The following is a 26,400-nucleotide window of genomic DNA, read 5'->3' as shown; positions in this document are numbered from 1 at the left end:
TTCGAGATGGGATCAAGGCATTGGAACATCGCTGGACCAAATGCATTAGTCTACAGGGAGACTATGTTGAAAAATAAAAGCAGTTCCACTGAGGTAAGATACTTAATTCTAGTACATTCTGAGAACTTTTCAAACCACCTGCGTACTTTGTTTTATTAATGTTATAAGTTTTTATATGCACTAATTGTACAAACCTGATCGCTTTCCAAACTTCTAAATTTTTGACGAAAAATAATAAAAACACAAAACACCACCTTTTGGATTTTAAATCAAGGAATCATTACAAAAATAAAAACACTTTCTAACACCTCTAATAATTCAACACCATTTATGCAAATCTGTACAGTGTAATATACAAGATTTCTAAATAAGAACCACTTCATTACATAGAAGTTCTCCATGTGATGTCAGCTACCAATGCCACATGATCAGAAGGAAAGACCACATTAGGTAAAGCTACATGTAGTCTCAATTCCTCTTCAGTTGGTAGAGGAACAACCTGAAACAAGTTCAGAAAAAACATGAATTAATATAAAGTTTATTTCTTGGTGTTGGGTCGGCCAGCCCTTTTCTACATGCCTTTCTATCCCCAGGAAGCTACCTGACTTGCTGCAGAATCTTTACCTTCCTCTCTTATCACCTCTCTGATGAAATGGATCCATTTCTTCTTCAATAATAATAATAATAATAATAATAATAATAATAATAATAATAATAATAATAATAATAATAATAATAATAATAATAATAATAATAATAATAATAATTTTTTTACGGGGGACTGTGGAAAATCTTCAAAAGACACTTGTGAATGGTCCACACTCTACAAGTGCGTGGGATTCTATCTTCCGTAGCATAACGGTTAGCGTTTTTAGCTGCTGTCCTTGGGGGCCCGGGTTCGATTCCCAGTACTGCCAGAAATTTAAGAATGGCAGGAGGGCTGGTATGTGGTTGAAATGGTACATGCAGGTCACCTATACTTGGGGTGTGCTTGAAAAGAGCTGCACCACCTCGAGACGAGGACGCAAGTTATTTATTATTTACCCACTAAAAACCACATACCCATTTTCCACGATGTGTATCATCACCCTGGAACCGCTCTCGCATTACTTCAGGATGATGCCGTGCTTACTTAGTCTTTCAGACTTCTTCCTTCTTTATTTCTCCTTTACAGGTATTCGTACGCTTCCAAATCCCTCTTCTTCTGACAAAGGGCATCCTCCACATACACTGCCACACGATTCCAGAATTCCTGGTTTCATAGCATCACAGAAATAATATTATCTGGTGTCAGTTCTCCCAATTCAGTTTCCACATATCTTTTCTTTATCATCCAATGGCCGCACACAAAGGAGGTGTGAAGTACATCATTAATGTCATCACAGTATATGCATGCTGCATCACTCGCTCCTCACACTCTATGCAGGAATTTCCAAAATATCCATGTAATGTTAGAAGCTTTGTGAGGTAATAGTTGACTTCACCATGAACCCTTTCAACGCAGATATCCAAGTGTGGTATCAGTCGCTTGGTCCTTTTCCCCGAGGGTCACTTTCCCATCTGAGTTGCCATCACCTCATCTGTTGACTGAAGGCATGCTTCTTTGCACTTTTTTTCACAGCTCTCCTTGGGTACGCCAGATTTCTTGTCGCTTCAATGCAAGTAGATCTACTGGGGATATTGCTGCCACCGTGAGGACTGCAGGTTCAGAAACCATGCGGTATGCACATGCAATACATAAAGCTTCTCTCTGTGGTACAGCAGCTATCCTTCTCCGATACCAAGCAAATCTCAAGGATTCAGCCCAGATTTCAGAGCCATACAAGAGCACTGATTGAACCATCGACATGAGAAGACATCGTTTACTGGATTTCAGACCTTAATAATAATAATAATAATAGTTATAGGCTTTATCCCACCAACTACTTTTACGGTTTAAGGAGACGCCAAGGTACCGGAATTTAGTCCCGCAGGAGTTCTTTTATGTGCTAGTAAATCTACTGACATGAGGCCGACATATTTTAGCCCCTTCAAATACCACTGGACTGAGCCAGGATCAAACCTGACAAATTGGGGTCAGAAGATCAGCGCCTCAATCGTCTGAGCCACTCAGCCTGGCGGATCCATTCCTTCCCGAGATGTTCTTTCCCTCATGTATCTTTGGGCTTAACCATGGTTAAAAAGAGACTCGGAAGAGAAATATTAGAAATGGTGCAAGCAATGTACAACAACTCTGTTAGAAGAGTACTGACCCCAGTTGGAAAGACACAACGGTTTAGGAATAAGACTGGACTAAGACAGGGGAGTGTGCTGTCACCTCTTTTGTTTATTATGGTCATGAACAAAATCGTAATGAAAAAAAAAAAAAAAAAAAAAAAAAAAGGAAGCCTATGGAGATAAAGATACTGCTATTTGCAGATGATGTGATCTGGGGAAAGAACAGCAAAGAAGTGCAACAACAATCAGATGTACTGGACAAGAAAATTGAGAAGTATGGCATGAAAATCAGTACAGAGAAAAGCAAGACTATGGTGATGTCAAGAGGGGAAAGGCAAGGAAAGGGCACTGTGAATAATGGAAGTCAGAGTCTGGAAATTGTGGACAGCTTTAAATACCTAGGAAGTGAATTAATGCAAAATGCTAGGGTGAACATGGAGATCAGCAGGAGGGTACAGCAGAGTGATGCATTCTACCAAAGTGTAAGAAAACTTGTTTGGAGCAAAGAACTAGCAAGGAAAAGTAAAGAGATAATTTACAGAATGTACTATGGTACCCACACTGACATATGCAGCTGAGACTTGGACTTTGACTAGCAGGCAACAGAGTAGAATTCAAGCCAGTGAGATGAAATTCCTAAGAAGTATGATAGAAAAGACAAGGAAAGACAAAATGAGAAATGAAGATGTGAGGAAGGAAGTTGGGACAGGAAAGCTAAATGAGAGAGTTGAAAAGAACAAACTAAGGTGGTTTTGACATGTAAAGAGGATGGAGGAGAACAGAATTCCAAGACAGACGCTGGAGGAAAGAGCGAGGGCAAGAGAGCAAGAGGAAGACCTAGAACAAGGTAGATTGAATCAGTGAAGAGCGGCATAAGAAGACAAAATTTAGACTGGGACAAGATCGTGGAAGAGGAAGAAGGAAAGAGGAAAATGGAGAAGTGCCATAAATACCCCGAGCTGGCAGGACCAAGATAAGGGGAAATGATGATGATGGTGATTATGATCAAATACCTAATTAGGCTTCCTTCCTTCCTTCCTTCCTTCATTCCTTCCTTCATTCGTTCTTGGAAAGTGTGCATACCATCTCAGAGCTTGCTTTTAGATCGTAAACACTATTGATTCCACTTTGAATTCTTCTCGGACGGTAATATTTCACACTCTGTCTCCAGGCCTTCTTTACTATCATCCAAAGGTATTTCATCTCAAAGGCACACTCTACCTTCATGGCTCTTCAGCATCATCCAGGTTTTGGATAAATATTACAAATGCTGTAATTGTATGCCTCTCTGAAAGAGGGATATAATTCAACCACTTGTAGAGAAAAGGTTAGTTTTTCATCTGTTGTTACAAAATTAACAACAAACACATGGAAGAAAGAGGTGCTAGCGGTGGTGTGTTTATCCGATATTTTGAAATCACGAGGAAGATCTCAAAGTCTTCACATTATATTGCAGATCTTTCTGAAAATCCACAGCCTGTTTCCAGTAATTTGACTGGGTCAGGAATGGAATGAATGAAGCCCCCCATCTAGCGGTGAGGATAGAAATTGTGCCGGCTGCCAAAGCCTGTTGCACTCCTCTGGGGGAATGATTAATGACTGAAAGATGAAATGAAATTATATTGGAGAGTGTTGCTGGAATGAAAGATGACAGGAAAAACCAGAGTACCTGGAGAAAAACCTGCCCAGCCTCTGCTTTGTCCAGCACAAATCTCACATGGAGTGACCTGGGTTTGAACAACGGAACCCAGCGGTGAGAAGCCGGCGCGCGGTGGCCTCAGCCACAGAGGCGTATTACAGGTCTTTCTAAGGATCCTATAGTATTTCAATACGCGAGTACTTGCAGAGAAGCTATTGATTATGTATAAAGTCATCATCCCCGAATGGCATAATACAAGATGATTATTTAAAATTTAAACATCAACTAAGTTGAGCATTTACACATGTTTAAAACAATCAATTATGAATAAAATGTGATAAAACTCAATAAGGCATTTACTTACAAATATGTTCATTAAAAGTACCATAGATAATTAGATGTAAAACTAGTAGATTAAAAAGTCAGTCAAAAGGTTAACACTTTAGCGTCGACGTGTACATTTGCTTTTTCCGCGGTAAACTGCTGAAATGCCGTATACATTTTTCAGGTTGTTGTGGGCTACGGATGTTCGTAATTTCATTCGTAGATGATAATCAAAGACATATTTTATGTTCAAAGTTACTATTTTTGTGTCCCCCCATTGGGGTGACATATGGTTATTAGGTTGACTATGCAACAGAGAAAGCGCATGTCACCCCTGCAGGGGTGACGGCCTTTTTACCTTTGTTGTTGTGGAACACTGTGCTCTGTACTGTGAGCTGTTGATTTACGCGCCTTTCAACGAGTTCCTTGTAATTTACAGTTTTATGACAAGAAATTAATTCATGTTATGTGTTTCTGTCTTGAGTAAGCCATGATTACTGATAGAGAGATAGAAGAACAACCTGAAAAGGGTTCGAGTGTTGAATCAAGAGATGTTGACATTTAGGATTTGCAATGTGATGCCACCTTTTCCGAGTCAGAATTCAACAGTAGTTTGTGTAGTGAGGACACTAGCAAGGATTCCGGTGCTGCATCGGGCAATGATTCAACCAAATCATCAGCCAGTGACAATTACTGGGGAATATTCCCAGGTTTGCAGAAACATTTTTTTTATTCACACGTAGCCCCGGTTTACAATTTCATCTGAGTGCTAAATCTCAACCAGTATGTAAGAATAAAGCAATAATAGACTCCAATCCACATCATTTTCCTTGCCATTAATAATTGAATTCTGATGGTTGCGTATGTCACCCCATATGGGGTGACAAATGTCAGAGAAATTCCACTGTTTGTTGCGCAATGCCCAGCGTGCTGAGAAAGGAATGGGCACTGCGCTGCACTCTATGAACACCTTACGTGAACAAGCAATGCAATACAACAGCGAATGGTAGCGCTAGTTTCGTGCGACAGCCTAAAGTTGAAAGGCCTGGACACACTGCCGTGTCACCCCATGAGGGGTGACATACTATATTTTGTATAAGGGTCCGTCACCCCACATGGGGTGACATCGTCTTCAAAGTGTTAAAGAAGTCAAGATGTATCTCAGCTTAAAGGAGTCACTACAAGTGAAACTCATTTACAGTAAAAGAAAAAAATTAGAAAAATCCCGTTAAAAACGATAAAACAGGCAACCACCCCTCATAAAATAGAAGATGAGGCCTGCAGACTGCTCATCATCTTGTAGAATGAGGGATACAGTAATTGGAAGTTTTGGATTATGGCGGAGATTCGTTGGAGCCCTGCATTCAATAAGGATGTGTACTATGGTCTGATGGGTGCCGCCAAGTATACATCAGGGTATATTTTCTCTTCAGTAAATAGGATACAATGACATAACAAAATAACTAATATAACTGGTATCTACATATATTACTGTACTCACAAGAACAGCTAGGAAATTACGTTTCATAAGTAATATCAACTTGCTAACTCTGATTAATGAAAACGGGTAAAACAGTAACAAATAATACACAACATCAAAGGAGGTATTGCACCGTTCTTGCCTCACTGTTGGGCGTTAAAATGCACCCTATGGCGTGTTGGCCCCATCGATTAGCACTGGGAGCACTCTACACTCAGGGTCTTAACAGGTTCTTCTTGTTGTGGGGCTATTCCAGAGAGTCGCAGGTCTTAGTGTGTGCCGCAGCTAGCTAATGTGTTCAGATGAATATGTGTCGCATCTGTGGTGAAAAATCGGATTTGGAATCCTATTGGGCGACCCAGTTTCTGAATCTCTGCATTGAGGTTTTCAATCCGTCGCTGTTCAGTTTGAGGTTTTCAATCCGTCGCTGTTCAGTTTACATTATCTATTTTTATAATTTGTACCATTCATGTAACAACCATAACTTTGTTTTAGGTTAAAGTTACTCATATTTCAACATGATCTTGAGGTTTGAATTAAGTTTACAGGTAAGGTTGTTTACATTTATTTTATAATGAAAGGATGGAGATATTCTGGGTTGGATTCTGTTTATTGATTTAAGTGATCCTACCTAACTAAGACGAAACCAAAGCGTGATCTTAATTTTAGATATTTGAAATCATTGATAATGAGTTAATGACACTAAGACGGCTGAAGTAATTCAATTAATTTAGACCTATTTCAACATAATGCAGTGATCTTGAGTTAATTAATCATTTTCCAAGAGCTATTCGAAATTACGAACACATGTTTACATTTATTCATTAATATACCTGAACCTTGAAATTAATAATTATTTTCGAGATCTTGTTTTTAACCTGTTCTATTTGCATATATCACCTACCTGATCATACTCTTTGTTTACTTTCATTGTTTTGGGTACCGTTTGTTATTTTCATATAATGTTTACATTAGGAGAAGTTTAATTTTACTTGCGTCAATAAGTCCAGCTAATAATAATGCCTTTTTTTTTTGTGATACCTATCCTAACTAAAATCAATAATCATCACTATCCTAACTAACTTATGCCGTCCTGATGAGGCTCGTGCGAGTGTCTCTAATAGAGTACAGGAATGTAGAGGTTCAATTAAGTATTTTTTTGCGTAGAAAAAAAGTGCAATAATGATGGACTGAAACAAAAAATATGTTTACACATGAATGTACAGACATAGGTTGGGTACATTAGTTATACTCGGTAATGGATGGTCAAAGGGAAAGTGCTGTTGGGTTGTTAAGTGGTTTATGTGGCAACTGAACACAGATCAAATAAAATATGAAATTTCAGTAGTCCTCATTGGTCAATCCACAAATGTTAATTAAAAACACAATTAAAGATACATGTTTTGGTCCTACTTGTTGGAGGAGGAAGGAAGTGGGTCACAGCAGGAAATGTGAACATCAACAATACGCCGATAGAGAAGGTCAATGAATATATCTATCTGGGCCAGTTGATGAATATGAAAGGTGATATAAGACCAGAAATTTTTCGATGCATTAAGCTAGGATGGTAGGTGTATGGAAGAAACTCAACTGTCTTCAGATCAAACATGCCAGTAAATCTGAAGAAAATAGTTTATGATCAGTGCATTCTACCTGGGCTGACTGTGAGACCTGGACACTGAACGAATTTACAAAAGGGAAACTTAGGACAGCGCAGAGAAGCATGGAAAGGTCAATGCTGGGTTTTACAAGGAAAGTTAAGAAGAGAGCAGATGACAACAGATCAGTCACTAAAGTTAATGACATTCTTGAGAGAATAGCCACATTCAAAATGGCAATGGGCTGGACATATTGCTCGAAGGGAGGATGACAGATGGACGAAGCTAGTGTCAGAATGGAGTCCAAGAGATCATCAAAGGCCTAGAGGAAGATTACCAGACAGATGGGACAAAGACATCAAGAGAATAGCTCGTGCTACAGAACTGCTCGAGACCATCCCACCTGGAGAGTTCTGCCAAAGACTTACCTGAGTTCATGACTTAAAGAGGCCGCAACATGTAATGATAAAATTGGCTGATGACGACGATGATGATGTTTTGGTCCTATTGGGCCTTCTTCAGTCTTGAAAAAGAATATAAAGTTTATAAATATGGTCTACAAAAACACCACACTACAAGTCCACAAGAAAGAATTGAGAGAGAGAGAGACTTCCTCAACTCTGCAGGAAGTTGAAGGACTAAAGGGCCCAGAAAGGTTTCAAATTGTGTCTTGGATAGCTCTACCAATGAGAGAATGATCAGGAATCAAACCCGGGAACACCTGGACCAAAAGGCAGCATGCTAACCATTTAGCCATGAAGAAATAAGTTGAGACACAAACGGCTTTGATTGTAACTACTAGATCGCAGTACAATACATGCGTGTACTGAGTGAGCAGTACTCATTACTCCACCACGCATGATGCTCACTACATGACAAGTACTGCTTGGCACTTTTCCTGCACTTTCTTTCATGTGAAAGTGATTACCTAGTGCTTTGTGTCACATATCAGAACATATGATCAGTAGTGGTGATTGGGAATTTGAAGTTGGGGGGGGGGCACAAACATTTATAGACAACAAAAATTACTGGCAGTCGGAGATATAGTGGGGGTTAGACAACAAAATTTCAAAAAACGTTGAAAACGGGGGTCCCCACACTACGAAAAACATAAAATTAAGCAATTTCCTCAACTCTGCAGGAAGTTGAAGGTCTAAAGGGCCTGGAAAGGTTTCAAATTGTGAGTCTTGGGTAGCTCTATTAAACTTTAAGAAAAAATTTCAAAAATCACTTCTGCCCTAAATGTATTTTTGGATAAACAGCCTAAAACTGCTTGTTAATTTACTAGTTTTTAAAAAAAAAATTCAAATCCTAGCTAAATAAAACTGATTTACATAGTTCTGACGAATGCGCGTGGCAAACAGGTGAATCATACCTCATTGTCCATGACCTAGGCAAAAATATATCCCAAGCTTCCCTTCTTCACAGCATGAGCTAGAAGTGCCATTACTACCTGATAGCACAAACCTGCACGAAGCCCCAAGCTTGGAGGGGAAAGTAAGCAAAATAAGGTAGTAAAGAGGGTAACTACCACTGAGCTATTGGTAGTGAAATGAAGCCTCGTCACCTTAACGTAGTCACCAGGAGCCGATGTAAACACTTTGGTGGCAACTAGTGAAGCGAACATTCCTTCCCTCTGAGTCAAAATGCAGCACATGGACTCATCCATATACAAAACTCATTTAGTGCGCAAGTACGGTTTTTTTTTTGTGTCATCAGATACTAATCACATTTCAACACACTGCTGCACGAGTCTCCACTACTAGCTGTGGCACAGAACAAATTGGTTAGTTGCAATTCAAGTAGTGAAATTTTCTTCTTTTTTCAATTCCATATTGACTATGATATTTACTTTAAATTGCATAATTTCCACCTATCAATTACCATATATAATAAAATAATCTGATCTGCTAGATTATTTAGTTAACATTTTAAAGTGAACATGACAACTAAATAATCTGATTATTTTTATTATATATGGCATTAATAATGCAAATTATACACTTTAAAGTAAATACCTGTTAGCTATGTCAAATGACATGTTTGCATATTTCTGCTAGGTAACTTCTTTTAATATTTAACCCTTTGGCACTCAAGGTAACGATCTATTGTTACTCACAGGTCCTGCGAAAACTGTCATGGTAACGATCCATCGTTACCTGCCTTTATTATTACAGGGGAATCGTGTAATATGGAATATTGCAGGTTATAAATTTCATCTTCTTTGTCAGTATTGAAGATCTACTTGTGATACAAATTCTTATAATTTTGTTAATTACCCACCTATTCAATACAATAAAAACGTAGTACAAACTTACATATTTATTAAGATGTTTATATGGTACATGTTTCGCTCCTTTTTCGTGAGCATCATCAGCCAACTATTATTCACTTAAGGTTGCATAAGATCATGAAACAATTCTTTTGGATTAAGATTATTCCTGTAAAACTAATTGACAAATCCTATAATATTTTACAAGTCATATAACAATAAAATTATGTCTTTAAGTTAAAACTTTTTGTCCAAAATCTGTCTAAATCTAACATTTTATTGACGAAACTCATCTGGTGAACATCTTTTAAATTGTTTAAAAAATAAAAAACTTTTGAGATCTGGCTAATTGTATTGATTCATGTTGCTTGTATGATTATCGTTAAAACTTCGTAAACTATATTGACAATTTTCTGCAGTTGATAATTGTCTATGTTATGGATATTTGACTTGTTCTCATTGCTGGAGTAACATTTATACAAATGTATTGGCATTAATTTTATATTGTCAATAGGATAATATTGTTCATGAACAAACTTGTTGATGAAACACTTTCTAATGTGATATTGGATTTAAAATGTTCTTGTATGTTCCAAATGGCTTGGTATATTTTTCTTTCTGCTGTGTAATTGTTTAGTGTTACTCCTAGCCTCTTGAGAACCACTTGTTGTTCTGTTTGCACTTCTTATAGTTAAAAAATATAGAGAATCCTGGCTAATTATTTGAAGTTTCAAACCATATTTATTTATATTACATGGTATTCCACATTACACGATTCCCCTCTATTATTTCATTATTTACACGCCAGATAGCAGCAGTTTTGCATGGAATAAGAAGAGCACAGTTTTAACTCACGTTATACTCCGCGGGAACTACCGACTATCCGTATTTATTAGAGTTTAAAACATGTGCTCACTGGAGTTCAGTGTCTTGTTTATGTCATGGTTGGCGGCAAACATGCGAGTATTTACCTCTGTTTTTGTTAACCATGTGACCTTGCCGTGGTGGGGAGGCTTGCGTGTCCCAATGATGCAGATAGCCGAGCCGCAGGTGCAACCATATCGGATGGGTATCTGTTGAGAGACCAGACTAACGAATGGTTCATCGAAAGGGGGGTAGCAGCCTTTCGATAGTTGCAAGGGCGGCAGTCTAGATGATTGACGGATACGGCCTTGTAATAATACTCAACATGGCCTAGCTGTGTTGATACTGCTACACGGCTGAAAGCAACGGGAAACTACAGCCGTAACTAACTCCTGAGTCTGTATGAATGATGTACTGATGATGGCTTCCTCCCGGGTAAAATATTCCGGAGGTAAACTAGTCCCCCATTCGGATCTCCGGGTGGGGACTACACGAGAGGGGGCGATCATCAGGAAGATGGATACTGACATTCTGCGAGTCGGAGCGTGGAATGTTAGAAGTTTGAATCGTTGTGGTAGGTTAGAGAACCTGAAAAGGGAGATGGATAGGCTAAAGTTAGATGTAGTTGATATAAGTGAAGTACGTTGGCAGGAAGAACAAGATTTTTGGTCAGGCGACTACCGAATTATCAACACAAAATCAAACAGGGGAAATGCAGGAGTTGGTTTAATAATGAATAAGAAAATAGGGCAGCGGGTAAGCTACTACGACCAGCATAGTGAAAGAATTATTGTCGTCAAGATAGACACCAAACCAATGCCCACCACAATAGTGCAGGTCTATATGCCTACTAGTTCAGCGGATGATGAAGAAATCGAAAGAATATATGAGGAGATAGAAGATTTAATACAATATGTAAAAGGTGACGAGAATCTAATTGTGATGGGAGACTGGAATGCAGTGGTAGGCCAAGGAAGAGAAGGTAGCAGGTAGCACAGTAGGAGAATTTGGATTGGGACAAAGGAACGAAAGAGGAAGTCGGCTGGTTGAATTCTGCACTGATCATAATTTAGTCCTCACCAATACTTGGTTCAAACACCACAAAAGACGGCTGTATACGTGGACGAGACCTGGAGACACTGGAAGGTATCAAATAGACTTCATTATGATTAGGCAGAGATTCAGAAACCAGGTGTTGGATTGCAAAACTTTCCCAGGAGCAGACGTGGACTCTGACCACAACTTGTTGGTCATGAAATGCCATCTGAAGTTGAAGAAATTGAAGAAAGGAAAGAATGCAAAAAGATGGGATCTAGACAAGTTGAAAGAAAACAGTGTGAGGGATTGTTTCAAGGAACATGTTGCACAAGGACTAAATGAAAAGGCTGAAACACTATAGAGGAAGAGTGGAGGGTCATGAAAAATGAAGTCAGTAGGGCTGCTGAAGAAGTGTTAGGAAGGAAGAAAAGATCAACTAAGAATCAGTGGATAACTCAGGAGATACTAGACCTGATTGATGAACGACGAAAATACAAGAATGCTAGAAATGAAGAGGGCAGAAAAGAATACAGGCGATTAAGGAATCAAGTGGATAGAAAGTGCAAGGTAGCTAAGGAAGAATGGCTGCAGGAGAAGTGCAAGGATGTCGAAGGCTGTATGGTCCTGGGTAAGGTAGATGCTGCATACAGGAAAATCAAGGAAACCTTTGGAGAAAGGAAATCTAGGTGTATGAATATTAAGAGCTCAGATGGAAAGCCACTTCTAGGGAAAGAAGACAAAGCAGAAAGATGGCAGGAGCATATCCAACAGTTGTATCAAGGTAAAGATGTAAATAATTTGGTTCTGGAACATGAAGAGGCTGTTGATGCTGATGAAATGGGAGACCCAATTTTGAGGTCAGAGTTTGACAGAGCTGTGAGTGACCTCAATAGGAACAAGGCACCTGGAATTGATGACATTCCCTCTGAATTACTGACTGCCTTAGGAGAAATCAGCATGGCAAGGTTATTTCATTTAGTGTGCAAGATGTATGAGACAGGAGAAGTACCATCCGATTTTCGGAAGAATGTTGTTATACCTATTCCCAAGAAAGCCGGTGCTGACAGGTGTGAAAACTACCGCACCATTAGTTTAGTATCTCATGCCTGCAAAATTTTAACACGTATTATTTATAGAAGAATGGAAAAACAAGTTGAAGCTGAGTTGGGAGAAGATCAATTTGGATTCAGAAGAAATGTAGGCACACGTGAAGCAATACTGACTTTACGTCTGATCTTAGAGGATCGAATGAAGAAGGACAAGCCCACGTACATGGCATTCGTAGATCTAGAAAAGGCATTCGATAATGTTGATTGGACCAAGCTATTTATGATTCTGAAGATGATAGGGATCAGATACCGAGAACGAAGAATTATCTACAATCTGTATAAAAATCAGTCTGCAGTGATAAGAATCGAGGGCTTTGAAAAAGAAGCAGCAATCCAGAAAGGAGTGAGGCAAGGCTGCAGTTTGTCCCCTCTCCTTTTCAATGTTTACATAGAACAGGCAGTAAAGGAAATCAAAGAGAAATTTGGAAAGGGAATCACAGTCCAAGGAGAGGAAATCAAAACCTTGAGATTTGCCGATGATATTGTTATTTTATCTGAGACTGCAGGAGATCTCAAGAAGTTGCTGAATGGTATGGATGAAGTCTTGGGTAAGGAATACAAGATGAAAATAAATAAGTCCAAAACAAAAGTAATGGAGTGCAGTCGAACGAAGGCATGTGATGTAGGAAATATTAGATTAGGAAATGAAGTCTTAAAGGAAGTAGATGAATATTGTTACTTGGGTAGTAAAATAACTAACGATGGCAGAAGTAAGGAGGACATAAAATGCAGACTAGCACAAGCAAGGAAGAGCTTTCTTAAGAAAAGAAATTTGCTCACTTCAAACATTGATATCGGAATTAGAAAGATGTTTTTGAAGACTTTTGTGTGGAGCGTGGCATTGTATGGAAGTGAAACATGGACGATAACTAGCTCAGAAAGAAAGAAAATAGAAGCTTTTGAAATGTGGTGTTACAGAAGAATGCTGAAGGTGAGATGGATAGATCGAATCACGAATGAAGAGATACTGAATCGAATTGGTGAGAGGAGATCGATTTGGCTAAATTTGACGAAAAGAAGAGATAGAATGATAGGACACATCTTAAGACACCCAGGACTTGTTCAGTTGGTTTTTGAAGGAAGTGTAGGTGGTAAGAACGGTAGGGGTAGACCAAGGTATGAATATGACAAGCAGATTAGAGCAGATGTAGGATGCAATAGTTACATAGAAATGAAAAGATTAGCACAGGATAGAGTGGCATGGAGAGCTGCATCAAACCAGTCTATGGACTGATGACTCAAACACAACACACTGATTATATAGCGAAATTAAGCAGTATCATATGCATTATATTTAGTTTACTTCCTAGTTCATTAATTAAATAGTTTTCTTAGGTAATTAGGTGCATATTGTAAGCGAAATGTTAGATATAGCCTGGTCGGATATAGTTCACTTAGGTTAGGCCTAGTTATTTATCGCGTTCAACATGGTGAAGATCGTTCATTTAGCTGACGATTTCACTGAATTTCTTAACAAGTGATGATGTTTCTTTGTCAGAAGCAGAAAGTGTAGGTGACGATGATAATAATCCAGCACCTCCAGTAAGAAATGTGTATTTTATACAAAATGGCTGACTTTTGCATTGATACATCACTTTACACAATTTAATCTATCCTTGGAACTAATGCACATAGAATCTTGATATTTACCATGCTAGTAAATAATAATATGATCTTTCTACTAACTCCAATCACAAATTTTTGCTCTGCACTCCATTTTTCAGAATTACTTCAAAACTATCAAAATCTGAAACTTGTAACTTTGTTTACGCATTAGTTATTTTTTAAAATTGAACCTTTCTACTTTATTTTATTTATTTATTTTTTTTGCTAGGGGCTTTACGTCGCACTGACACAGATAGGTCTTATGGCGACGATGGGATAGGAAAGGCCTAGGAGTTGGAAGGAAGCGGCCGTGGCCTTAATTAAGGTACAGCCCCAGCATTTGCCTGGTGTGAAAATGGGAAACCACGGAAAACCATCTTCAGGGCTGCCGATAGTGGGATTCGAACCTACTATCTCCCTTTCTAGTTTAGGGATATGACTTACATATAGTGATAATAAGTGATATATACTCTATAAGTTTACATACTTTCATATTGATATCTTTATTGGTGTGCATTACATGCAATTTTTAAAAAATTGTTCGCATAGTGGAGTATATATGGTTGATAGTTTTCACACATCCATCAGCTGAGAGCTTGAAAGCGAAAGGGTTAAAGGAAATTAAAGGAAAGAATTAGGTGATAAGATGACAGTGTTTGTATAAATTTTTTTTTTTTCATAATTCCTAGTTTTCGGCAGCTAAAATGGAAAAAAGTTTTATTTTTTCCTCCACAAAGTGGGGAGAGAAAGGGTCGCCCCCCCCCCCCCCCCCTAGTTGCTCCATTTTGATTGCTTACTGAAATAACTGCTGTAACCCTGAATACCACCCACACTTTTTTTTTTTTTTTACAGAAATACCGCTCCTTAAATTCAGGTGTGGGTCATATTCAAGCCTTTGTATCGTGGTCTCATAATACATTGTTTAAAAAAAGAAACGTGTTTTTGATGATGCTCTCTGAGCGAATTTTGACAGACATATACAAAACCCAAATGCTTACACATAGCAACGACTGCAACCAAGCACTACTGAGACTTAAGCAGTTGCATACCATACCATCTTACAAGTACTGCAGTTTAAAGCAGTACCATTTCATACAAAACAGTCATGCATACATTTATCACACTTCACAACAGAAATCCCAAAAATGACCAGTATCCTAAATGTATCTGCACTTCTAGATAAGAATTTTTAATAAAGTCTTTTTTAAGATTACATGTGTCACAGAAAGAGTATTTCGCTGGTAAAGGTTGACAGTTTACGAACTTAACTGCAGTAAAAATAGGTTTTTGAGATTTTGATTCAATACTACACAATAAAACTTTCATCAAAGAAAGAATTACACAGAAAGGAAATTTGCTGCCTGATATTTTCGTTTGAACCAAAGAATCCGGCTGGATGGACAGTGAGCTAATTGAGGACTGGGTTAAGTGTATTCGGCAACGTCATCTGGGGGCTTTACTGCAGAAGAAGAGCCTGCTTGGCTTGTGCCCGACAGTTATCGTGGCCATACTACAGACACCGAAAAGGAATTGATAAGCATTTCAAGATTCAGTCTTTTGTATTAATATTGCATAATACGATAAATAAGATTTAGTCTACAGTATATTTAGGTCTAAATGTCTTGTGTTCACCATTGATTGTTTCTAAAATTTAGACCAATGAAGGTAGCCATTAAAACCCAGAATATACTCATAACTTTGTTAAAAAATAGTGCAGAATAAATACAGGTACAGTTTATAGCTCTTTAGCGTGTTCACTACATGAAATGGGAGGTATCACATATTGGACACACCGGGTGAGTTGGCTGTGTGGTTAAGGGCACGCAGCTGTGAGCTTGTATCCAGGAGATAGTGGGTTCAAACCCCACTGTCTGCAGCCCCGAACAGGGTTTTCCATTCTTTCCTATTTTCACACAGGCAAATGCTGGGGCTGTACCTTAATTAAGGCCATGGTTGCTTCCTTCCCACTCCTAGGCCTTCCCTATCCCATCGTCGCCATAAGACCTATTTGTGTTGGTGCAACGTAAAACAAAGTGTAAAAAAAAAATTTAAAAAACATATTGGACACCCCTTTACTTTTTGTGGCTATAAAAATAGGGAAAGAAATGGGGTCCAATACAAGACGAAATATGGTACATATTCTACACATGATAGCACCAGATGTTAACAGAGGTACCCTTTTGACACTCATATAAAAACCCAAACGCTTACACAGAGCAACGACTGCAACCAAGCATTACTGAGACTTAACACATTGCTGACCGGATGCTTGAGCTTGTCACATACCCTGTGGACCGGACATCTTTCTACTAAGCATACTAGGGTGCACTTGATTATATAAATGTACGTAAATATTAAACCAGTCAAGATTTTATCTTTAAAGTTGGTATGAGTACTCAACCAATGCCCCTAGTAGTACTTCAACATATCTAAGATAAGCAAGCAAATGCGTGTTAATTCAACAACACATCATTAATGTTTACATCGTTGTTGTCGTCAGAGTCACTTGAATAAATAAGCACACTAGGTAAATTACGGCGTGTAGAGGCTTGAATATCACTTCCACTATCACTCTCGCATTCAGTTTCCACTAATTCATTATCACTATATCCATTTCAACGATCATCGGCATATAATTCTTATCGTCGTCAGCTAACACCGTATTCCGCGGGCGCTCCATCTTGTCATTGACTGAACCGGCAGAAAGAAAGTTGACGTTTCAAAACTAAATCAAAGAATAAAAGAGGCCGTGAATAAAAGAAAAGTGGCAGATATACATCTACGATTTATTCTACTCAATGTGCAAGTTCGAAATAGTTCAATATATGGTCAAGAGATGTCACAGGAAGACCGAAAACAATGTCGTGAATAAAACCGAGATTTCTCGGGGCCCGTCACCTACCGCTGACGAGCGTACTACGAGATTTCTCGGGGCCCGTCACCCATGTGTTAAGCAGTTGCGTACCATCTTACAAGTAGTTTAAAGCAGTACTATTTCATACAGAGCAGTCATACATACATTTTTCACACTACACAACAGAAATCCCAAACATGACCAGTATGCTACTGTATCTGCATTTCTAGATGATAAGAATTTTTTAAAAAAATCTTAAGTTTACCTGTTTCACAGAAAGAGTATTTCGCTGGTAAAATATATAGTCCAGACAACCAGCAAATCCTGCCGTGAAGTTTGTAAACTCAGGGGTTCCACAAGCACTTTCAAGAGGTATTGAATGTGATAAACTAACACCCTTCACAGCTTCACCAACATCTAAAACAATCAAAAATAATTTCAAATATTAATGTGTTTCATGTCTCAGTTCAAAGCATAAGTGGAAACTTTCTTGTTGATTATAACTCCACAGTTTTCTTTCCTAGAATTTGAAATGCATCCATCCTTGATTATTTAAAACAGTGGCAATACAGTAAAACCTTGTTAATTCGAACTTGGTTAATTCAAAATCAAGTCGAACTCGAAGTACAATATCCTGAGGTAGCAGTAGGTTTCTACATGTAATTCAAACTGCTTAGTTCAAAATACAGGAAAATCATAATTTCAAGTATTGCGCCAGTCCCACAAGTGGAAATAGGTACAGTTGAAACTGGTTAAGACGTCCCACTCTAGCACATTTCGCTGGTTATTACTTCGTTAATCCTAAGTCCCAGTTCATGCCCTATTAACTACATGCTAAAGAAAGATAGCACATTTATGTCACTCTTCAGTACATTCGTAACTCCCACCACCATAAGGAATTTAAATTAGTGTTCCCAGCCACGCAGCGTGCATAACATGCCAGCGACAGCTGGCCTGGGTGAGGATTTGATACAGAACTTAATTTCAGAGCCCCAGACTACCCGGACTACATAGTGCGCTAGCATGTCGGCCTACAACTACAGTGTTCTAGTTACCTAATTTTCTCGCGTAATTAACGCAATTTTTGACGAAAAATACAGGCGAAAACTACCAATGCGTAAATTATTCAATGAACTCAGATATTTAAAAATTATTTACAATTAATTTACATTTAAAAGATATATCAAATATAATATAAACACAATTGGTTCAACACATTTGCGGTTATCGTCATTTGGCGTAAAACTCTGTGTGAGATTTTTTCTGAAAAGTCAAATAGGGTACATCAGGTAAGTTGGTCACATGGGTTTGAAGTACCGACACTGGAGAATATTCTGCCCGTTACGAGCTGACAATATGACCTGAAGCGAAATAAACATGTACTAATAAAAGTACAATTCAGGCAATGTCATAATAATGACATACCGGCAAAAAATAAATAAATTTAAAAAAAGTAAACTGTCTGACAAGAGAAGGGCCAGACATCAAAGGAGGTCAGCTAGATTTCTCCAAACCTTTTCATATCCAATCTTGTTCGAGTAACATGTCCATCCACAGTTTTTCTTGGATATGAACGTGGATCCTTCGCGGAAATTTTACTTTAGGCATTGTTTTCTTGTTTAAGAACAACGTAAGGTGCAAGCTTCCTGCCATCAGTTTTTACAGCAAGCATTGCAGTACACCATTGTTTTTCAATTCCGGTAGCACGTACGATAGCACTCGATGTCTCTTTCTTATAGATTGTTCGACTTTGTGGCATATGGAAACAGATTGGCGTCTGAACTGCGGTTCCTATTTGAGAGATCAATATTCCTTCACTTTACGCCTCTCAATTACAAAGCGATGAAAATCAATTACTCTTTGTTTGGAATCATTCTGCATTTTTGACATAATGTTTCCTTCGTAGAAGAGAGAGTACATTTCTCTTCATAAAATTAATCATCCAGTCTCGGCTGACCTTCAAATTCGAGACACTGATTCCATGTGCAGCGGCTATTTCTTGTCCTTTAACCATTTCAGAGTCAGGTTTCTTAGCCCACTGCACACCCTAAAATTTAGGTTTCTGCACATCTTTGTAAAACAACCCTCAAGAGGCATTATATTTTAATGAAATGAATGAATTTAACACAGTATGTTAACAAGACATCAAACAACTAGTTTATGCACAAAAACTGTGAAACATCATTTTTAGTAATGTTTTTTGGTGTGATAATCCTCAAAACAAGATACAGGGCAAAGAGTTTTGTTGCACTCCTTACAATGGTGGATAGTCTTTGTGTTCCTTTTCTCCCTTCTTGATGTGTGAGCACACACATGGCACACTCTTGAAGGTGGTCTTCTTCCTGGTTTGTTTGGGGGGATAAGGTGCTATATTTACCTTTATTTACCTTTGTTCGCTTCGGACGTGGCGGCTGTAAGACCTCATCCTCACTTTCATTTAAGTCTTCACCAGTTGAATTATTTCCAGATATACGTCCTACATCGTCTTCATCACTGTCTTCAAATACTGAACAATCACTTTCATCATTCATAAGAATTTCATGAACTGTATTGTCGCTTGTAAGCAAGTCAGCTCAACTTGGCTCAGCCATTTTCAACCGTTTGCAACTGACTCGCTAAAGCTGAAGACATCCGCTTAAAAACAGTTCAATTCCAGCGCTCCCCATGGTGATAACAATAACCTAACGACTTCAGAAAATAGCCAACAGATGTCGGGAGCTATCCGTTTTTCAATCATTGTCCAAAGACATATAGTTACGAAGATACATCACTTCAAATTCTGACACGCAATATATTGCACCCACCTTAACCACAGTGGCACTTACTGCAACATGCAATATATTGCGCCGTGACCTTCAAAGGGTTCAAATACAGCATTTCGTGAAAAAAAAAAACATCCCATAACGAAATCATACATTTAAGCAGATCCTCCTCTACTTGTGGAAATTTGCCGTGTTTTGGTCTGCGAAATGCTTTGCGAGACTTGTTGGTCGCTTTCACTTGAAGTGCACTACCGTTACCGCGGTAGCGCACGCTGCATTCGGACACTGAATACTTGCAGCCCGCTGCCCTGTTCCCATATGTTTCAGCGTAACTGAGCACCGCGAGTTTATATGATGCAGTATTATTAAAATACTTGCTCACTGTGAACTAACAATTTTGAGACGCAGAAAATGCATGTCCCGTACCCAAAACACTCGTAAAATAGGTTTGTACCAGACCGGAATAGAGCGTCACCAGTCACTTCTGGGCTGATTCTCTCGCTGAACTAGTGCAGTCGTATTTCCTACCGGCTGATAACAGCATGTTGCCCAGTATTTGGAATACCCAGTTTTGCAATAGGCAAGCTGCTACTTGAGTAGCTGACATCTTTATTTTGAAATGCATTCGGAGCTGCGTGATGGATGTTCGAAAAAGTGGGTGCGTCAAATACGTTAACACCTTTTCCTCCACTTTGGACCCAAAAATATTGGGAAGCGTAAATTATGCAAGGGCGTTAACTATGCGAGAAAATACGGCACTCTGGAGGGAGGGTCAGTTTGAAATTTTGCATTTTTGAAAGAATGTGTTATAATTCTTTGTGTAATCGTGATAAACTAATACATTTAGTAGGGGACATCAAGAACACTAATGATAATAGTTTGATGAAAGAAATATTAAAATAAATGCATTTTTGTACTTGCTAGGTAGTCTCAAAAAAGTGCCGTTTTTGTTAACAAAAAATTCTTGGACGGCCCTTCAATTGTAAATTGGGCAATCTTATAAGATAACAGTCTTCCTTTACCTTCCTGTTAACTACTAACAAATTTTTAAAAGTTTTGGTGTAAAATTATGGATTTTTTAATGAAACGTATATGAATACCTGAAGGTAATCGGAGAGGAGTGGTGGTAGAACAGACAAAAGGGAAGTCATTATTGTATTATCCTATCCCACAAGGAGACAGACAAAAGTAGTAATATTTCTATGGTACATAATATAAATCGGTATACAGTATTTACATTGTGTTCTATGCAGAAGTAAGGAAAACAGATGCCACTGCTCCATAAAATTACCTCGATAAAATCCTGTCCAGTGTGAAAAGGTTGACACACTTGTTTTGACAATCCAAAGAAACCTTAAAAGCTATAAACAATTTTTAAAAATTCATACGTACTGCTATTCCAATCTTGATAATCAGTTGGTATGAATTGGGTAGTCATAAGCTGGTAAACACCACAGTCTGGTGTACTATTAAAGTCTCCGCACATAATTGTAGATATCTGTTTCTCAGGAAGCTGAAATAAAAGAGAATAACACTCTGTAATGAACGTAGGTTTTCGTGGCTCATAGTATTAACGTAGATAAATAAATAAATGAATACTGAATTAAAGCCACTATATTTATTTAATGAAGCCGAGCTTTCAGCTAAATTGCATTGGCCACTATATTTCATCACTGTTACAGCCAGAAACAGGGAAGACAGAACATCACATTAAAGATTCAAAACACTTCTTGCAGAAGTTACGTGAGCTACGAGTGGACGAAGGTGACATCATGGTAAGCTTTGATGTTACGTCACTTTTTACTAATATACCAGTAGAAGAAACGCTTGCTTACATCAGACAATATCTGTCTGAGGACTTGACCAATCTGGCAGCAGTTTGTTTAAAATCTACTTACTTCTACTACAAAGAGGATTATATTATGAACAGACAGAAGGAGCAGCAATGGGTTCACCTCTGTCACCAGTGGCTGCTAATATTTTTATGGAACACTTTCAGTCTGCTGCATTAACTACAGTGCCATTGAAATCTAAGTGCTTCTATCGTTACGTGGACGACACATTTTCGGTCTGGACACATGGAAGGGAAACATTATATGAATTTTTGCAACACCTAAATTCCATTAACAGTAAGATCAAATTCACAATGCAAGTAGAAAATGAAGGTAAATTACCTTTTCTTGATGTGCTAGTATACAAGAAGAATGATGGTATACTAGGCCGTACAATGTATAAGAAAACTACACATTCTGAAAGAGATCTTCGTAAGTCCTCACATCACCACCCGTGCCAAAAAGCAGTTCTCCTTCGAATGTTATTTACTAGGGTGAATAACGTTTCAGACGCTAATAACCGCTCAAGTGCATTAAGAGAACCGACAACATTCATGAAGAAAGACGGTTATACGTCAGGAGATATAGCACGAGCTGTGAAGATCAAGGAGAACAACAGGGATAGTACTTATCAGGACTACAGTAAAAAGAAGAAAGTATTCCTTCCTTATGTGGTAGGTATAACTGACAGAATAGGGCGCATTCTTAGGAAGCACAATATAATTCCAGTTTTCACCAGAGACCGGAAGCTCAAATCCCTGTTTCGACCATTCAAAGAAACACCACATCTTGAAACACCAGGCGTGTATGAAGTTCCATGTGGTTGTGGTAGCTCATATATTGGGATGATGAAAAGGCTTGTCAGCACCAGAGTGAAAGAACACATTAGGTTGGTAAAGATTGTCGCTCTTTCATCCTACACGGAGAATGCTATAAGCCAGTCTGCCATAGTAGAACATTTCTACAGTACAGACCATGAAATCCTCTTTGACCAGGCGAAGGTTGTCGCGTCTGTAAAAGACTTCTATGCTTGACTGGTAAGTGAAGCCATAGAGATAGAGCTGCGCCCAAATAACATCAACATGGAAAACGGCTTCAGGTTATCAAATACATGGAGACCTGTACTGCAGAAATACATGCATAACACCACCATGGAACAGTGGGATGTACTCACGAAACCGTCGACAGAGGGCGGTGAATCACAGCACGACGATCCTTGAGTCCGATTAGTAGGGTAGGCCGTGGATAGTACGGTCATGGCTTCCACGTTTCTTTAAATTTCTTTGCGCACTGTCGGAAGCAGAACTTAACATGCCCTGATGAAGGCCAATGCAATTTGGCTGAAAGCTCAGCTTCATTAAATAAATATAGTGGCTTTAATCCAGTATTCATTTATTTATTTATTTATTTACGTTAAGAATAACACACTCTTGAAGGCAGTTTTAATTTTCCACTTCTTTCAGACAAAGGCTGCCAAAGACAAAGCATACTAATCTCGACGCATTGTTTTTGCAAGGGGGAAGAGGAAAATTATAACAATGCAGGAAAACAATAAATGTGGATAACATAAAAGATAGGGGTAAAGCAAAATAATAAAATACAGAGTGTTTTTGGACATTTTTCTTTATGTAAAACTCATACTATGCATAGAGGCATCAAAATATTGCACCCAAGATATACACGATTAAAATACTGTAAATAGCATGAATTTTATGCCATTTCTTTTCACCAGAATTAAAAACCTTTAAGGTCAGTACCCTTATTGGAAATGAATGCTATAAGTGGATATTACGGTGATAACCTGCAATTTCAGCGAAATACAAACGATTTTAAAAAATCGATGTAATAAAACCATTAGTTTACATGGAACATTTTTGGGACTGAATAAATTGAATGATGAATACAGGAAAACGATAGTCCTGGGAACGATGCATTGAGTTTCTACTGTATATTACTCCAGAAGTAGCATCTAAGAAAGAAGTTCATACCGCAGACGTAAACTACCATGAGAGTTTTTTACTTCAGGAGGAACATCAAAGAGCTGAAATACAATTTAATCTTCTTTGTTACTACTACAGAAGTAGCATTCATTACTTGCAGAGTATTGCTATGTTTGCACGTTTTGTTTAAAGCAATGAATAAGGTTATGTCTCTGTGCGATAGGAAAAGGGAGAAAAATGCTTTCAAAAAAGATAAAAACATATCAGTAGAGAGAAAGAAAATCCATGCAAAGGTCATAAACATACATCCATACACACATAATCATTATAGACTGTTATGCCTTCCGCGTTCAGCCTGTAAGCCTCTGTGAATTTACTAAACGTCGCCACAATCCTCTATTTGCAACTAGTGCTGTAGCCTCATTTAATTCTATACCACTTATCTTTAAATCGTTAGAAACTGAGTCTAACCCTCATCGTCTTATTTAAAAAAAACATGACATGATGATGCTGGATAGGGAAAGAAATGCTTGGAAGATAGTGACAGATGAATTCAATGCTTTGAGGGATGGTAATAGCAGAGAAGAATAAGTAAAAAATCTCTGGAAAGTCCTGAAAATAAAGTCTAAAACACAGAAAGCCAAGAAAATCCAGGAAAGATTTAAAACGATGGTCAACAGACAACGTACGCGGGTGGTGTTTCAAAGATTGTCATCGACATAATGTCCCAACATTTCAAAGTTCACTAAAACAGCACTGTTGTCTCAAATTTATGCATCATTTGTACAACCAGTCTATGGAGAAATAATGTTTAACTTATAATATTTATAACTTAATAGGAAATGATCTGCCTGTTAATGGAGAAGGAACACTTCTGATTTTTACAATGTTCACCAATATTACTGGGAGGGCACAAAATAGGAATATATACAGTAGAAGTCCGTTATAGCAAGAATTCATAACGTCGGAAAATTTACTCACTATAGCGGACTGTCGTTATATCTGATTTTTGTATAAAAGTCGGAAAACCCCCCCTGCATTTTAAAATCGGTATGAAATGGCAATCAGTTTGTTCAAAACTTGCATTTCCGCAGATGTTATCCACACTACGGCTTACTTGTTTGTTATTTTTCGAAATCCGATACTACGTGAAACTGTATGTTTAATTTCATTCTGAAAAAAATAGAGTACCGTATTTCTCCGAATCCAAGATGAACCCCACTTTTTCCTTCAAAAAATTTAAATCAGGCTCAAAAAGTACTTTGTAAAACCATATGAATGCCTTTATTGTACAGTAGGCCTGCGCATTTTTAGACGCCGAACATTGACTTTCGTCATGCCTTTTTTCTTTTCCTTTTTTGCGGCTGCACAATTATTCTTTATTTCCGCGGGTTTAAGGGCCATTAACTTAAAATTGGCATCATAATACCGAAGAGAACCCGTTGAAATTTTGCCGGCAGTACCTATTCCATGCGTCTGTACATTATGACGATCCACCAGGAAATTATTCTTGCTGTCTATGAAACTGTTACTTTTACTCAGCGTCAGATGTAATCGGCTACCGCTACACACACGTCTCGCTTGCCAGGTTCGGCCACCTTCAGTGGCTAGCGATGTGTAGGCCTAATCGCGGACGTCGAAAGTCAACGAACGAGTTTATTGCGCCACGGTACGGCCATTCCGCTATTTGTCTTCACACTAACGCCAAATATTGGCTTTAGTTAGGCCTATGCCGAAAATATTTCTGCTGTCTATAAGACTTAATTTTGCTAAGCGTCAAGTACAATAGACGCGTTATAACTCTGCCACTGAGTATCCATGGCCTTTCTAAGAATTCGAAGGCTCGCATGTTTTGATGTCATTCTGCAGATTTGAGAAACGTTTTTGTAAACGCTAATAGAACGCCATACTCTCTTCACTATTTCCTGCGATCCTGTGTGTAACTTCACCCGCGATGTAGGCTATAGTAATGAGGTGGTCATTTGTCAACGAGTTTTGTGCGCGTGTGAAAAGAAGTAGCGTGGTTACCACGGTAGTTGCCAGTGGTATCCATTAACTTACTGTTAGGCCGCGAATGCAAGACAACCCTTGAGTTTTCGCATGAGATTCTAAGAAAAAAAGTCTTGGATTCTGAGAAATATGGTATCACTCCAGAGGTTTCTGTGGCAAACACTTCAGTTCTCTTCTTCAAACGGCGTCACCTAACCTAACCGTATATGTATCATGAAAACATATTTCAAACGCACGTAGAGAAATGATAACCTCCTCGCGAAAAATTTACATTTAAATAGCCTTTCCGAAATTTAAGTAGACGCGAGAAGATATGAAATATCCTATGCTTAAAGTAAATACAAAATTTTAATATTCCACCTTCTCAATACTAAAAAATCATTTGATGTTTTACAAAAACATTACAATGATATTAATAGGTACTAGTTTCGGTCCACTGTGGACCATCATCAGCCTAGCCAAATTACAACAGTAAAAGACATAGTGATAAAATAAAGTAAAATAATGTGGAGAGATGAGAGAGGATCTAGAAGGATGGGATGGTTGTGGAATGACAGACAAAAGTGAAAAACCGTATATGCGAATTATGATAAAAGTAACAGAAGTGTTCACATTGACAAGTAAAATCTTTGTGAAGTCACGTAAAAACTCTTGATGAGATAGTCTTTGGTTGACAGTTACTCCTGTGTTGCACAATTAAAATATATAACTAAATATATGCTTCTAGAAAGTTCTAGATGTGAGTTTTAATTGTGCAACACAGGAGTAACTGTCAACCAAAGACTATCTCATCAAGAGTTTTTACGTGACTTCACAAAGATTTTACTTGTCAATGTGAACACTTCCGTTACTTTTA

General features: G+C 38.2%; 1 protein-coding gene across 3 annotated transcripts in view; it reads right to left on the bottom strand.

Moving 5' to 3' along the window:
• Nucleotides 1–284: 284 nt before the first annotated feature.
• Nucleotides 285–26,400, bottom strand: part of LOC136871979 (2',5'-phosphodiesterase 12) — a 93,195-nt gene continuing 67,079 nt past the window's right edge. For 2 of the 3 annotated variants that reach the window (XM_067145751.2, XM_067145753.2), the window contains exons 7-9: nucleotides 21,155–21,275; nucleotides 17,266–17,417; nucleotides 286–499 (exon numbers count right to left, since the gene is read on the bottom strand). In XM_067145751.2, coding sequence (XP_067001852.2) covers nucleotides 383–499; nucleotides 17,266–17,417; nucleotides 21,155–21,275 — 390 coding nt within the window. In that variant the 3' untranslated portion in view covers nucleotides 286–382. Of the gene's footprint in view, nucleotides 500–17,265; nucleotides 17,418–21,154; nucleotides 21,276–26,400 lie in introns of all 3 variants that reach the window. The other variant, XM_067145750.2, reaches the window with a different exon arrangement.

This window comes from Anabrus simplex, chromosome 4 (genome assembly GCF_040414725.1).
Source record: "Anabrus simplex isolate iqAnaSimp1 chromosome 4, ASM4041472v1, whole genome shotgun sequence".
Taxonomy (NCBI): Eukaryota; Metazoa; Arthropoda; class Insecta; order Orthoptera; family Tettigoniidae; genus Anabrus; species Anabrus simplex.
The sequence above is the reverse complement of the archived record's forward strand: the minus strand, read 5'-3'. Positions and strand labels throughout refer to the sequence as shown.